At 30.5% G+C, this 17,773-nt stretch overlaps 1 protein-coding gene across 2 annotated transcripts in view; it reads left to right on the forward strand.

The window, feature by feature from the left end:
* Positions 1 to 254: 254 nt before the first annotated feature.
* The window catches only part of stol (voltage-dependent calcium channel subunit stolid), a 123,335-nt gene continuing 105,816 nt past the window's right edge, over positions 255 to 17,773 (forward strand). For both annotated transcript variants that reach the window (XM_088205826.1, XM_088205828.1), the window contains exons 1-2: positions 255 to 338; positions 1,993 to 2,230. In XM_088205826.1, the coding sequence (XP_088061952.1) occupies positions 2,142 to 2,230 (89 nt within the window). In that variant the 5' untranslated portion in view covers positions 255 to 338; positions 1,993 to 2,141. The remainder of the gene's footprint in view (positions 339 to 1,992; positions 2,231 to 17,773) is intronic.

Raw genomic sequence — 17,773 nt, forward strand, 5'->3', positions numbered from 1 at the left:
GTTTATCATACATCAGTCGTTTATACGTTTTTGGGACTTGAACAGCAATACTTTCAATGGTCACGTGTGTCTCTGAAATTCGCATTTCCCGCCGGTTTTTCCCATGCTTTTGTCAAAATGGCGCCCCACCGGCGGCTTTGCGCATTAGCCGGCGTACGCTTACGCTACGCGAAAGATCAGTCGGTCCATGCCGCGAAGGATCAATATCCTTCGCGGGCTGAGGAGGCATGCGCGTTTCCTTACGCTTTTCGTCCAAACGTGAGCTCGCTCCCGACGCGGACGGTCGGCTCGCCGCCACCAGTGTTGCCAACCGTCGAAAGCGCGGGCCCGGCAATTATGTAAAAAATAACAAAAAAAATCGAACGCGAGTGATATGTGCCGCGTAAACCGCTGTGCTAAAATCGAATAATAATAATCAATTTAATTGGAAACGAACGAATCAAATCGGAGCGCTGCTACACTTTTGACAGCGGCTTTAGCGCGTCGATTGGCCATCGATCGTAAATCAGTGCGTCGTCATTGAATTGTGCTGCCATTATCGAATAATGAGAAAATACATAACATTTTATAAACACAGTGCATGTTTAATACAGCGTCGCGTGATCCATTGGGCGTTAGCCAAAGTTTATTACATCCAATAATCCACATCCATTAATATTGTACCGCCACAAAACGCTGCGATTATAATCGCATTTGTGAGATATAATGTGATTTATATTAATGATAAACCGCATTTTGTCACTTTCGACTCAAATTTCAGCTCATAGACGGTTTATTTCGTTGCTCGATTGAAACATTTTTAGATATAGGAATTATTTTTAAATTAATTGAAGGTGACATTAGTGCTGCGTCAAGGTCGAATTCGATTTATAATTGAAGGGTGAAAGTCCTGTAGGGTAAAAATCCTGTAAGGTGTAAATGCCATAAAGAAAATTGCATAGCGCTTGTGAAAATATTCAGCAATATCTAGCATAATTCACATGAAACTTGTACAAAAAATATATAATTTTATTAAAAACAACCACGTAGCGTGAAATTTTTGCTTATTTTGCTATAAAATGTTAAGATTCAATTGCTCATAAGTCGTAAAAATATCGGATATCTTATTAAAATAAATATTAAGACATGGTAAATATTTTCTTGAGTTTTGCTAGGAAGGGAGTAAATATAGGGCCTAAATCTCTATTTTATTACAAAATTATTTATATCTCAGTTTTAAAAAATCAATGAAAATGATACCCAAAACCACTTTTAATCAATAATATTTGTGGAATAACGCGACGATAACGTTATGTACGATAATTAATTAAAAATAAATTTCACTTTCGATACAATTTAAAAAAAATATACATCCATAAAAAAATCATTATATATTTAACCGGGTAATAAGAATTTTAAGACTTAAGGACACATAACTGTTGTATTTTTAGTCAGAAAAACTTTATTTCGGCTAAGTTTTAAAAATAACGAGCTATACTCCGATGAGCTACGTAAACCCTTAACATATAAGTTATGACCTAATTCGATTTAAATTAATCATGATAATAATTAAAGTTTGATTAAGCAATCAAAACTATAACTTACTCCGATCATTCAGGCACGTTAAAATATTAAAAAATCGAGATTTAATTCATAAAAAATGTTTATTATTCCTATAATATATCTAGCTAAGTAGCGACTCAATGTTTGCAATTGAACAGTGAAATATATAGTTAAGTTTAATATATTAAAAACTGTTTTAAAAACATGCCCTCAAATGAGTCTTGCGCTGTTAAAACCCATCATAAAAATCGATTTTGTCAAATAAAAATATTCATACAATTTTTTAAAGGCTTTTATTGATTGAATCTATTAAGCAAAATAAGTTGAAAATTGACGCTAATTAACAAAAATAGCTTAGACCATATAGGATTGCCACCCTTAATTTTAATCGGCGTCGCTTATACCGTTCCGATTTTGAATGTCGTTTTTACTATTTTTACAAACGCGCAGTGGACACGTGCTTAATATACTACACACCATACACTAGTACTCATTGTCGGTGTGCGAAATGAACGAAGACTTGTCTGCTTCGCAAAGTGTGGGTCGCGTGAGGACGGTGCTTTTCTGAACGACCGCCAGGTGGTTGACCAAGTTCCAAGATGGAACATCCCCTACGACTGGTGGTTTTCCTCGCTCTCCTGTTGGCTACCATCAGGGCAGATCAAGATGAAGACATACCCCACAATGAGTGAGTACAAATTATACTATATTATTAGTAATAAAAATATAACGGAATTTTCCGAGGAAAAGCTCTCTGATTTTTTCACGAACGTATCACGGTGATTATATAAATATATAAATTATATAATATTTTGATAATATTTTTAATTAATACAATTCATTTTGAACATACTATATAGTTGGAAATTTAATATAAAGTACAATATCCATGTACAAAATTCCTTTCTTAGTTTTTTCCATTCTTACCTTTTGCCTTTGTAAATCCTTTTTATTTCTGGGTTACTATCCATGTATATTATAATATATATATAATATTGAAAAAGTGGGTTTGCACCTTACTTTGTGCATATATTTCAACAGTGATGTTCCTGACACGATCATGGCTTGCAAGTACATATTAATCACATTATGATTATGTATTTTTACCTTTTTAATTTAATTAATTCTTTTACTCCCTCTTGTAAACTAGTAACTTGTGATTGATTTTAAAGTATGTGTTTCTTTGTATTCTTAATTTTATTATAAATAATTTAATAATATATTACACTTTTATATATGTTAGAATTTGTTTATAAAACTACTATTTTTATTATAAATTTTGTACTAATGGATATCATTATTTTAAATTGCCAGTGATTAATAACTTAAAGACCTAGGTTTGAATCCCATATGAGCCCTAGTGATTTTTTAATATTTATCGTGTATGTGAGATCAAAGTTAGTGATAATTATATAATTTTAAGAGGGTTCTTCTAGGTTTTTCTTATTTTACTTATGAATATCGTAATAAATTATTAAAATAAAATCGTGCTTTGTGATGCATACTGATTGTAAGCAATAATAATATTTAATTTCAGACTAATGTCTCACTAGTTTTTGATTGGGTTTACTCCGTTGTAATACATTAGACGTACGGCTGATGTATATAAACAAAATAAATAAAAAACATTGACAGGAACATAGCTGTCGAAATATAGGCGCAAGATATAAACAATTGAGATAAAAGGTGGAAATTATTATTTTATTTATTTTAACGTAATTTAAACGACTGTATTTTCCATTCGATGTTTCGTCAGAAACGTTTTTCGGCATCTTCAGGAGAATAACTTAGGTGCACGTTTTTATCTTTGCAAAAAATGAATTTAATCGACGTGTTTTGAAAGAATTGTATCAAAAACACGGTCTGTAAAACTAATCTATTTCGTGATTGAATGTGCACTAATTTTATTATTTTAATTATTTTTAGCCCGGGTTAAAATTATTATTTTTATGTTTACGAGTTTTTCTCTGGGTTTACTTAGAATTTTTTCATCGCCGTTTCACCGAAAATGTCGTTCAGCATCTTCAGGGGAATAACTTAGGTGTACTTTTTTATCTTCACATAAAATGTATCTAATCGATGCATTTTGAAAGAATTGTTTTTTTTTGTATAAAAAACACGGTCTGTAAAACTAATCTACTTCGCGATTGAATGTGCACTAATATTATTATTTAAATTATTTTTTAATGTTTACAAGTTTTTCTCTGCGTTTAGTTCAAGGTTTCTTCTCGACGTTTCGCCGAAAATATCTTTCGGCATCCCTTGGTAAATGGTCTGTGTGCACTTTTTAATCTTCGCACAAATTTAATGTAATCGACGCATTTCGTAAAAATAGACTTCTTATATCAAAAAACATAGCTTAATTGAACTAGTTTGCACAAATATTCTTAACGCGGTTCTATTTTAATTGTTGTAAAATGCATATTTTCAATTTGTCCATTCAAAAAAATCTTCTTATGATAGAGAGAAAAAAGGATTCTTACGATATTCATATTGAAAAAAAGTAATCAATCTTCACAAAAAAAAATATATTTAGAAAAACAGGTTAGTTCAAAAAAACTATTATGGACGATCGCGCAGATAAATCTATACAGTTCATTTCTGTCATAGTTTTAACGCAAGTTAAAATGATTATTATTATATTTACGAATTTTTCTCTGCGCTTAGTAGGGAATTTCCTATTTAACGTTTTACTGAAAATACCCATTGGTATTCTTAGGAGAAAAACTTAGGTGCACTTTTTATTTAAAAAATGTTTCTTTCAATTTGTGTTTATGTGTTTTTATGAAATTCATTACGATACTTGGAAGGTTCGCAAGAATTTGCAAGAAATTTTGTAGAAATATGCTGAAAAGCAGTTTCTATTTCCCTAAACTCAGTGATGAAGAGTTATATTTAGTTCGACATCCATTTAAATTGTCAGTTGAAAAAGTTCCTGATGATTACTATTGGACCTATTTTAAAATCTTTTGGCACTTATTTTCAATGAAATTTATTGATTATAATATTTTTATCTATCGTTAAAGGCCAATTAAAAATCTATAAGCACGGTTTCAGACATATTGTTTAGAAACATTCTAATAGGTACCATGAACTTTTTTTTATGTCATAAAAAGACTTATTAAGCTATACATTTATAAAGCTCTTTATAACCTAATGGGTTTGTGCTATGTGGATAATTATATTACCAACAAAATGTCGGCACAATAAATCGATTAGATTGCCATACATATATTTACACAAAAATATTTTTATTATAAAAATCTTGATTTACTACTGTTATATTACATTAAAAAAATAACATAAAGGCGTAAAAAAATCGGGAAAACTAAAGTGAAAGCCATCATAAAATATTCATTAAAAAATATTTTTGAAATTTAATATTTTTTACCTTATAGATACTTATGTATATTATCAATAATATGAATACCCAAAAAAAATTCATCGAAAGGTTAAAGTCGAAAAAACCGCCCTCGTGTATAATAAAATATTTACGTCAATAGTCCGTCAATCAAACAATGTTTTTTTTATATGAAAAATATGATCAAATATGTTTTTCCAAGATAATCACCATTGTGACATTTAATCTGAATCACCGTGTACACGTGACCACAATTACACGCCCACGTCGATAAATACTCACAGCGTGTACGAGCGAATCCCTTACGGTCTGGAAAATTCTTGCTTACACGTGTGCTATTTAAACATGTTGATTGTATCTAATACACTACATGTACATTATAATTTAGCTACGTAATAATTAAAAAAACAACGTTTGCTACATTTTTATGTAGCTTTAGTCTATTACATATAATACTATTCTATATATCTATCAACAATTTTTATTTATTGGAAATTAAAAAAAACCTATATAATAATTTACGTTACGTCTGTCATGTTTGAAAGCTTTAGTTAAGCCCCTTAATCCAAAGCTCGTGCCGCGAGGGTTAAAATGATAATAAAATGTTTCCCCTATCTAGAAAAATATATTTTTATTACCGAAGGTCTGTGTTGATTCGTAACATGGATATGTAACTTACATTGAAAATGGAGGATGCTTAAGGCACTATAAAAGTGAAAAATGAGGTCTAGAAGACCGCTGATAATCTTGGGGATAGAGTAGCATCAGAAGCTGTTCTTGTGTGACTAAGACTGATCGTGAAAATCGTGAAACCTCTTTAAAATTATTTAAAATTTTTATATAATATTATCATACCTTCGTGCAAATAAAAATAATTAGTTAACAAATTCATTTAAGTTTAAAGCTTCTTATTTTATAAATCAAATGCGTAAAAAAATAGTTACGTACATATATTACAATTGTCATTTTAACGATGGTACTTATTTTAGAAAACGACTATTGATCAGATACCAGTTATACAATCATTTCAATGTTCTAAAATTGATTTGAACTTTATAAAGTTCATAGGCATCAGACGTTCTATTTTAACAACGTTCATATATAAGCTTACTTTTAAAATCCATAACATACGAATTACAGACTACATATATCTATTGTAGTATAGGTGTATACGTGACGTCTATAATCAATATTAGGTAGTCTAATTTGTGTGGTTTCTTTATTAGTCCATTTAAATATTTTTGAGATTGTATTTTAAATTGATTTATCAGTCACAGTTCTTGAAATAGGCGAAGACATTTAGTTAATAATTAAATGATAATTTGATATAATTACAAGAAGCACATGATATAAACCTTTTTAAAAATATGAATCGTTGAGAATTGCTCAACAAATAAATTTTACTAGATAATAAGTGATTTGAGTGTTGAACAGTATTAGGAGCATCTCAAGGGCTTAATTACTGTCGACATATATTGGGATACTGGTATTAGTGGTAGGAGAATGGGAGATCATGTGTTGCGTGTTAATCTTACCTTTTGAATTTTGGTCATTTGTTAGTGTAATTGTTGTGGAGGATTATTTCATGTTATATAATATAAACTTTAAATTCTAAAATCGATTTTGTGATTTGAAGAATATTATTAGTAACATAAAATGGAATTTTATTGTATTCGCCTTTAATATTCTCAATATTTTATTTTTACATATTAGTATTTATAATTTTATGTAATAATATTTATAAATTAGTGATTTGAAACTACATTTTTTTATAGAATGTATTTTTGCCCATATGCGCTAATTTAAAATCTAGTTTTAGTTGTAGGTATGTGTATTATTGTATTATATACCATTTGAAAAAAATATACGCTTTACAAATGGTCGTAAAATGATATGTACATCAGATTAAATTGTCCTTTTATATCCATCTTTTGCTCTTGTCAACATGTTGTTTTTGATGCACGTTTTGTAGTACGTAAACAAGACATTTATTGGTATTGGTATATAATTAAAAAAAATATATCGTTTCGCATGTTTTATGCGTCTAGTCACGGACAAAATATTATTGTTCAGCGTCAATATTTAAGAATGTAGGCCGGCTGGAAAAAAAACCACACACCGGCCGAATGAAGCGGATTTTTTACCACACTAATATAAAGTAATATTATTGCTCATTGATTATTATATAATTGATTTCACTATGGTCACGTTTACCTTTGTTGAAAAAATTCTCAGATCGTTTTCGTTTCAACAATATTTTCATTTGGAATATGCGGTATCTAAAAAGTGCATGTGTTTATTTTTATAAATATTTTTAATTAAAGATAAATGAGAAAAAAGTACATTTGATTCTAAAATGAATTCAAAAACATATTAAAAACTAGATTTTATAAGCTATTTTTGACAATTGACTAATTTAAATATTTTCTAACTTTTATATATTTTTTATTGTTTTTCCCTTTTGAATAATTTGTACTGTATGGTACAAGCTATTTTTTTAAAATTGGACTTTTAAGTTGTAATTTTTAACTTATAAATAAATGTTAAATATATTTTCGGGATTCTAACCATTTGGGGTGTGACTTCGCAGCCAGTAAGTCGCAGGTAGAAACTAGTGAGAATTTTTTAGATTTTATTACATATTGCGACAGATTATGATTGGCGAAATCGTTATTCTCCGAGTGGTGGTGCATAAACTGGCAGAGGGATGAAGTCATCGTAACAACGATATATGTATACGCCTTTAGAAAGTGACAATTACTTGATGGACATCTCCGAGGTCGAATTGTGCAACGGAAATGTTGTAGTATTACGGTGTTTTTTGTCTTCCAATGATATATTGTTTCCTGTGACCGTTTCGATACAAAGAAATATTCATTCAATGCACTGGAGAATCCTTGCTTGTTATTTATGGGAAACCCTTTTTTTGTAGTCGTAATGAGCGCCTTTGTGTTATCCCACTATTGTCTAGCTTATCTTTATTGATGAATGATCATTTTTGATCTATTATATATGTATCATTTAATCACAATCAATTATAAAAATCTTGATAAACAATTTGTCTGTACGTTTATATGTAAATTGAGTTATATATATTTGCGGTAGAAATGTGTACGTCCCTACATAAATTATTGTACAGTACTTTTAAATGCCTCTTACATTTCAGAGAGGTTTCGGTGAGTGTAATAAATAGTACATCGCAACCCTGAAATTAACCCATAAATTAGCAACCATGACCTTTAAACTGAAAACGTTAACAACCACCATCCAAAAATATCTCGCGGATTGCGTTACTTACTTACTTACGTATTTACGAATATCGTGCAAGTAATTGCAGGTTTCTGGTTGCGCAAAAGCCTCCGCCGAGTTGTCGTGTCGGCCAGTCGTAAAACGCTATTACGACCCCCTTCGAAGCCTTCGACAAACATCCCTCTCCCTCTCGGCGGAGACTCACGCGATTCGTCTCGGCGCTCATAAACGCTCGAACCGATATTATTCGTCGTTATTATCGCGGATCGAGTATCGGGGGTCGTTTGAATTTAAGGGTTATTACCGTGTCGCGAATTCAAGGTGACGCCATGAAAATTTCGGGGTGAATTTCGGCATTGACGGAGTGCGTTGGCGGCAATAAAGTTCACGTTTCGAATTGCAATTTGGCGACGGCGTTAAATCCGTCTGTGATGCGTAATTTGTGTGCGGGTATGAGATGTTGGGGTTGTATTGTATAGTTAGCGATGAGATTGTGGGATAATTTTGGGTATTTCTATAAGAACTTTTGAAGGGAATTAAGCAATCGTTCCTCATGTTTTATTTATGCGTGTTTTGTGGCACGGAAACGAGACGCCTCTGTTGCATGCTGTATAAGGATCATAGCTGTGCGCATTTACACATACATTCATCGGACAAAATATTGACGTTCCGCGTTCAAATGTAAGCATGTTGGCCGGCTAGAAAAAACTCCGCACACCGGCCGATTTAAGTAGTATTTTATATCCGCTTTTTGCGACTCTAACAATGTAAGATTTTACATTTAGTATTTCGATTTGAATCTTATCGATTTCACTATAATTTATTCATTATGGTGTTTTGATTACTTTTATTGAAGAGTTCTCAGCTCGATTGTTTATTGCTTTTTTTTTAGTATTAGTTAGTATTTTTGCGCAGATTTTTAGCTAGTCTAATTTTTTGATAACTTTTTTACAAATTCTAGATAGTTTTAGAAATTATTTTTTGATAAATTTCATTAGTTACATCTAATAACATTTTACATCATACTCTCTTTATCGCAAACGTTACTTTATCATAGCATCATTTTAACTGTTAATAAACAGTAACAAAGTAGCTATAAAATTTTGCTGTCTTATATTATACTTTCGCACAAAATAAATATATCATTTGAACTTTGCATTTTCCAGGATTAATAATTTAAATAGCAATAGTAAAACACATTAATAGTACAATGTTGATATGACTAAAATCGTTATACTTTGCTACGTCACGCAGACTCTAGCGGAAATGATAGTGTTATCAATCGCATAACAAATGATTTGCATTTTTATTCTCTGAGTATGCTTCGTACATATTTTAGTTTATAAAAAATACACAATATTAATATAAAAAATCCAACCTTACGAAATAACTTATTTATATTTATACTAAGTATCATGTTTACTATAAATTCAGTTGATATATCAGAGACTGTTCTAATTCTACATAAGATGGAACTTAAATACTGTTTTGTCTTTAACGAAAGCATAAATATTTTAGTTGATTCTAAAAACATTTGTTTAAGTATAAAGCATACCATTCAACAACTGAATTTTTGCTTCTATATTTTTAATTTTATTTTCTGAAAAAAATTACAATTACTCTAACAGGTTCTAATATTTTAGAAACTGAAATAAAATACTGTTTTATAATTAATTTTTACATTTTCTATAATTTTTAATTTGACAATTATATTTTTTTCATTACATTCTTTCTAAATGAATAATTTGTATTAACAATGCTCTCTATCGATTATCTGTAATTGTTTTAGGCATTCTATGTATAAAAAACAGAGTGGTATTCGTTATTTGCATTTTTAATTTATATATGATATCTTTGATTACCTATGATTGCTATTAATGCATTCTAACGTTTTGATTCATTTTTAATTACAAATTCTATAGTGAATTTTATTGGATCTCATGCATAAAAATAAAATCATTATATTAATAATTAAATTGATATACCATACATATTTATGTATATACAAAAACAAATATGTTATTAAGAGAATAAAAATGTCTGCTTTGTGTTTATATATAGTATTTTATTTTTACCTTCAAAGGGTTGTTGGTACATATTTATGTCTAAATTTATACAATATTTATATTTTTTTAACATTCCTCGGACGCAAAAACCTTTGATATTCTCAGAATCCGAACAACATTTTGTCGAAACTTTCTTCAATCAAAAGGTGATGGGCTTTTAGTAGACGTAAACTTTGAATCCTTTCCTGTTTGTTACTGACCCTAGACAACGGAAGAATTTCCGAGTTAGGATTTCCGTTTTCAATTTTATTACTACAACAGCAAACATTTATTATTTGCTATCGTTTTATTTAACAACTGACTTTGATTGATTGTTTATATATTTTTTATATTGTAGCAGTTATCAGATTAGGGTAAGACTTTTAAACATACTTATTGATTCAAAGAAATGTACTTATTAGCTCACTCGTTCTGAAGTATTACAGGCAACCAATTTTGACCCTCTGCTCTTAACAATGACATAATATTATAGAGTATTTGTACAAATACGGATTCGCTGTCTTTACAAAAATACATTAAGTTTGTATGGAGGTAAAACATAAAGTAAAATATTTTGTAAAGACCAAATGGGGACTAAGAAACAAAATTAAAGTGAGCCGCATAAAAATTTATTTTCTTTCGAGTTTTTAAAGCAGTGTAAGTTTCATAAAATGAACACTGTTTTTTCTTGTAGTTTTAAGTAGAATATATATGGAGCAAAGGCTAATTTTCAAAGCCATTTAGTATTCAATAATAATAAGTAAGGGCAGGTTTTACGTTGAAAAAAGTTATTTCTTACCTCGAACGTTCCACCAAAGTGACGATTTGGGGCGGCAACAGACTATATTGTTTTCTATTACTTATCATATAAGAATGCCATTTTTGTGCAACGGCCATAATTTAATCAGCTGAATATTTGACAACGCCGTCGACAGATACTTTTAAATTGACATGTCGGTATTTGTTTTGGTTTTTTTACATTTGTATACAACCCGACTGTAGGTGAATTTGAATGTGGGCTTATTCCGCCTAAATCTCCGATCATAACGTGCGTTTGTATAACGTCGGCGTGACGAATAATCATGTTCTGCAATTTGTAAATAAGCTTTTACAAGTAATTGCGACACATTTTATTCTCACGGTCAACGGGTGGCATAATGGACATTATTATAGATGTCACAATTTTTTTCCCTAGACACACATAAGCTAAAAGCAAATCGATTTCCAACTCGATAAATGCTATACATACCCTTACGGTATTAGTGTTGCCATGTTACGACTCCATTGTGAACATAGCCACATGACAATGAGCGCTGGGTCGTGCGATGACAACACAGGCCAAAGACATAGTACAGTAGGTGGTAAAAGTGAATGTCTCTGCGATGTATCGCGCCGGTAAATCGCATCGAACGCCCGCCTGGTCATAAATCAATGTCGAACAATGCTTTTCATTGTTTATTTGGAAATTGAGGGTATATCGGGCATTAACTTGACATATTTAGATTTATTTTGCTTTAATGCACGTGCTTGTACATGCTAAAAAAACGTGAGCGCCGCCCCTGTGCCCCAACGCAAAATATAATGAATTATTATAAAGCAGTGCAGGTTTATTATATGGTGGAAAAAAGTATATTATATCCAGAATCTGTTAATCTCACGATGTTCAATTTCGTTTGACCCTGGAACCCCCAAATTTCATAGTAGTGATAGATAAGTTTTACGAGGACAAACGTTTTGGTGAGCACAATAGATAGAACTACACAATTGTATACTTTTCTCTCAATGATATTGACATTTTTTCAAGTTAGATTTAATCTCTGGAAGCCTTAGTAAAATGCTAGAAGTGAGTGATGTTATTTCTAAAGCTTGTACATGTACATTTTTTTTGTATTATTCTAATGTCTCTTAATATATATTATGTGTATGCCTTTTAAATGTTTTAAGAATATATTACTTTTTTAATGGTATAAATAAATTTATTTGTAATAAATTATTCCTTAAAATAGTTTCCATTGAGTAAAAACACCAATTAAATTTGATTATAAAATGTATAACAATGTATTTATTGGCACAGAAGTGGTAACCGATTTAGGTGTCCTACTTCAAGAGGATTACAGATTCCATCAGCATATATAAACCATATGCAATTAAGCCTCAAAGATATTGGGATTTTTCTTGCAATTCGCTCTTCAACTGAGTAACTTTGAATTTATTCATAAATTAATTAATACATATAATCTTATCAAATAGAAAATACAACATTATTTGTAGTAAATTTTTTAAAAGTTCTAGGTGTGGTAATAACACTTCTTCGAACTCAACAAGCGCACTCCCTTGAGACTTAAAAAAGAAAAATACTATTTTATTCACAGCAATGATTTAGAATCTCGCACACGCGAACGTGTGTAAATATTAAATCGCATTCTCCTTTCATTTTCAATCGTCTGCCTTTGGAGGATTAAATATTAAGGCGTGAAAGTCGGAAAATACGACCCGACGGAATATACGAAGGTAAAGTTTGAATAGTCCTCGGTCACGATTTTCCATCGCATTCTCGAGTGTCTTCTTCTACGGCTACGTAGTAAACGGTTCCTGAAGATTGGCGCGCCCCCGGGTGCTGCGCCCTCGCGTGACTGCGATTTGCGGTGGCGTCGAGGGGCAATAGTAATTGCGTTCGAACAAATCCAAAACAAACCGCAGTCACGCGAAATGATGAATTGTATATTTCAATTAAATCAAAGCGTTTAAATACAATGTAATAAATAATGTTCGCATGACAAATCGCTTAAGATTTGATTGTTTTAAATCAGATTATTTTTTTTGTAAATAAGTCATACGCACGAAAATCATTATTAGAACTGCTAATAACGTTGCTTACTTCATAATGTTTTTTTGTCGTATTATAATTATTAATTTAATACATATAAGATAGTGCATCAATGCCATAAAGACAGCGGGAAAAACAACTGTATGGTAACCACAGAGCAAAGAATATAATGGTATCCAAGCAAAGTGTACATTTTAGAGCAACAATGTAAAGAGAGTAAATATATCATTACCATGATCTCAATTGATTGAGAACTGATTTTCGACAATACTTCAAAGTATTCTATGGTAATTTTGTTGCATTTGATTCTCGATAAAAACAAGTGTTTTTGTTTTTTAAGTTTGATCTAATCCATGGACCAGGGAATTATAAATAAAACATACCTGATTATTTTTACATTTGAATGTTACTAAGAAACAAAACATTGAGATGACTAAATGATTTATGGAATAGCATACTTGTGATGTATCAACAAGTTATAAAACTTGCTTAAATATATGCTTTTTAGTGCGAAAAAAATGCGCAATGAATCAATTCGGATAGTTTTAAGCAAAGTTTTGCGTTTATTGGTCTTCATGATATACAAGAACAGACATTCCATCTGGACAGTGTCTACTTTAGCATTTTAATGCAGGTCTATCAATATCGCTTAATTTTAAAATAATTGCATTTGTGTATGTAATGTGATGATTATTAATTATTATAGAATTTTTATACCAAAATTTCGATATATTGTACATTGATGAACTAAGTGATATATTTAAATAGCAATAATTAAAATAAAAATTTACTACACTTCTTCACATTATGCCTTCAATATTTTAGACACCGGTATTTTTTGTAATGCAAAAAATGCGTCCGTCCCCCTTTTGGCAATTTTTTTCACTGTGCTAACACTGGCGAAAAGGGATAACGCCGTGCGCGAACGTGACGCGCGCGCGCCGGGGTGGCCCGCAATAAAAACATTTTTGTCAACTCCCTCTTGGACTGGACGGCTGTAAATTTAATAGAAAAACGGCGCTAAGACGCGCGGATAAATAAATTACGGTAATTTGTAGCGTATTTGCATACCTGATTAAAGTTTGTCACAGCGCAGGCCGGCCGAGAAATAAAAAGGGAAGGGGTCGGTAGAGAGTAGAGCTGGCAACCCCACCGCCGCGTTATCATCGCAGCGCGTGCTTTGATTTAAAACATCTCGAGTGTAAATTGTGCCCAAAGCCTCCCCCTCGCTTGAAAAATGAAATGAAAACACAGACGTCTGAGCGAGAGGGGAGTTTGTCGATCCGAAACGGGCGGGTAGGAGGGAGGGGTTGGCCGGAAATTGAAGTAAATCTGTGCTTTTTAATCACGGCCTGTCTATGTATTAATAATAATAACGACGGCGATTGTGATTCTAGGTCGTTTCGTTGATTGTTTAGCTTGTAAATTGAATGGGGAGATGTTTGTCGTGTCGTCAGGTTGGTATGCGTGCGACTGTGCGTTTTGATCTAAACGCCACGGATGTTGCTCATATAACCGCACGAAAAATACCTGGATGGTATTTTATTTTTATATTTACTTGACCTTTATAAAAATGAGTAACTAAGTAAATTAAATTTTAAATGGCAATAAACTATGTATATTGCTAAGATTTTTAATGAAAATAAAAATGTATATTACTAAGAGACATATAATACAAAATCTGGTGCGTCTTACAGTGATGTTTGAATAACACGAATATAATATTAAAAATATAAGCTATTGTTGTTTGAAATAAGAGGGCTTCATCCAAATTAGTGAAATTAGTGCTTTCGTAAATTCCAGAACTCGTAAAAAATATTTTAGGCAACAAAAAACCCCCTAGAAAATACAATTTATTACACACAGGCAATTCTTGTGCTGACAGGGATCATTATTTTTCTGATCTAGTGGATTGATTAATTAATCAAAAAACACTTTTTTTAATTAGAAAATATGCATTTTTTAAATACGATTAATCACATCTTTAACTGATTAACACTTTTACAATTTTACATTATCAGATATGCAAATCATTTATTATCTGACATTGACATAAAATTATATTTTAAATTGAAAAGTAAAATTACTTTAGTTTCAACTTTATTATAAATTTACTAAAATATTTTTTTTTACAAATAACTAAAATATAATGCCTTGTTTATTTACGAATATAAATGTGATAAATACATTACTAAAAATTCAGGTAGAAATAAAGTACAGGTTATATATTTTAATGATATACTCGTTCAAAAGAGTTATTCTAAGATATGTTTTAATGTTGTTTCAAAAATAAATTTACTTTATGAACAGTCTTAAGTGAGTTAAAATTAAGAAATAAAAAAAAGAATGATTAAGAAACATGTTTCAAACTTTTTTTTATTTGTAGATGTCCTTTATCTTGAACATATAAATTTTTGTCAGAGGTCTTAATTTTGATATAAAACAAAGTTATTTGTTTATTAAATATAATATGCAATAAAATTAAATTATATTTATGTTATGGTATACACAAAGTTTTCTATTGTCACGTACGGTCTGTATTGAGCGTTAATCCTTGTTTTGTGGAAGGTACTTTAAGCTCTATTAGCTGGTATGATAAATTCCGCCGTTTATAACTAGGGTTTGTTTCTCACGCTCAGTGCGTCAATCTCACTTCAAGCTTTAAAAATTGTTTTTTGGATTTCAAAATATACACACTGACTTACAGAATAGTCTTTGCTCAAAATTATTTTGTAAAAGTTAACAGGCGATATTGTCTCACTTTCATCTACATATAACTTTTTTATGATGACCTACATAAACCTAATTAAACATTTAACATTAATATCGCTTAAGCACATAATTTTCCTTTTCAAGAGAATACCCTGAATAACTCAACCGCGGAAATGAATTTATATTTAATTTATTTTTCTAGAAAAAATGTAAAAAACAATACGCCTGTTAAAGCGGATTACACGCGAATTTAATATAATAAATAATGCCTTAATTCCGTCCGCGCCGTATACGTAATAAGCCTTTTTCGCATTTTTCCCCTCGGCAACGACGACCGCACAATTTTCCCCTTCGAACTTCCGGAATCCGCCCCTGTGCCTCGGTAACTCTTGTTTTTACGTAAATAAACGTTACTTTCTCTCCAATCCGCCCCTTTGTATTTCTATTCACTTAAAATATGTTACCAATTAGATTGACACAGATGTATTAAAAATAATCACCGACACGTGTATCTATGATTTTATAATGATTAAGAGAAGTACTATAGGGCAGGGGTGTTGAAGAATAATATTCAGGATATTTTATGTGAATTTAAAAATCTTAGCATAGATGAAATTGTTGAATTGTATCTGAAAATATGATTCACTACTATATAAATTGAATAACGTTAATTCTATGGTTTTAAAATTAAAATATGTTTTGATTCAATTACTTTAAAATAAAAAGGAATATTAGGTTATGGTTTGAATACATCAAACGACTCACTTACTCACTAAGCAAAGCACCGCCATTTTTATTATGAATAAAATTGGAATAATACTGTATTTTTAATGCTAGTAATTGAAAAAGCATTTGATACCGCTTGTCACATTTATATAATACATATTAAATGCTCATATCTAAAGATTTAAATATATTTTTTGCACTAAAAACTCTCGATACTACGTGAAATTTCAGAAGAAGTCCCGCAGGCTGGTTTTCTCGGGCCGTTCCTCTTTATTATATATACTTTTTTTTTAATAATAAAGTTATATATTTTTTTTTTTTTTTTTATGATAAAACTTTTTTTTTTATAATAAAGTTATATATTATAATTTTGTTAGCCAATGATAATTCTGAATTCGGTCTTGTGAAGTGGAAGTCTCAGATGTTTCCTTTTTTTTAAAATATGAGGTTTACTAGTCAGTCTTCTATCGAGATGAATTTTAAGATATTTAGCTACATTGTTCAGTACTCTTTTGGTACTCATTTTCCGTAAAGTAATACCGAAGGACTAGTATTTTTGTTTAGCGTAAATTTAACATGGATTTGAAAGTCCAATCTTGATGATCTTGCAGTCTCTTCGATGCTATTTTTAGATCAGTATCAAACGCCATTATTGTTTCATCGGAAAATGTAGCATATTTTTGTACTAAATAAACAAGTTATAACCTGTTAGGTCGCGATCTTTATTGAAATAAATTATATCATGAATTATATATATTTTCCATAGAAAATAGATCAAATTTAATAAATTTTTACTGTAATATTTATTGAATTTTTAACGGTTAAAAATGGTTATTTTATTTTAATTACTTTTTTTGCGTTATTAATTTCTTTATGTGTTTATATTCTTTTAATAATGAATACATTTTCAGATTAAATAAGAATAAATACGTATGTTTATATATATTATTATGTATATGTATATCGAGACTTTACTGTACATTTTCACACGCGATTTTTTCGTGCAAAACGAGCGACGATGAGATCAATGTCTTTGAGTCGGAACGTTAAGATGACATCAAAACGATCCCTTGGGGGAAAAGCTTAAAATATTGCTAGCAGGATATAAATCCGTATCTGCAATGTTACAACTTCATTTACAAAGAAAACGTATATTATCAGGTATCATCAGTAATTCACAGCCATGTATAAAAACAGTTTAAATTATTATTTATAACTCTATTATAATATTCGTTTTGCACATTATCAAGCGCAGATAAGTTTTGACAAACGGGCACAAGATACGGGTCGTTTTGAAGTGCCTTCCCCCTC

The sequence above is a fragment of the Plectrocnemia conspersa genome, unplaced genomic scaffold (genome assembly GCF_051122295.1).
Source record: "Plectrocnemia conspersa isolate PC_06_02 unplaced genomic scaffold, ASM5112229v1 ptg000002l, whole genome shotgun sequence".
Classification (NCBI taxonomy): domain Eukaryota; kingdom Metazoa; phylum Arthropoda; class Insecta; order Trichoptera; family Polycentropodidae; genus Plectrocnemia; species Plectrocnemia conspersa.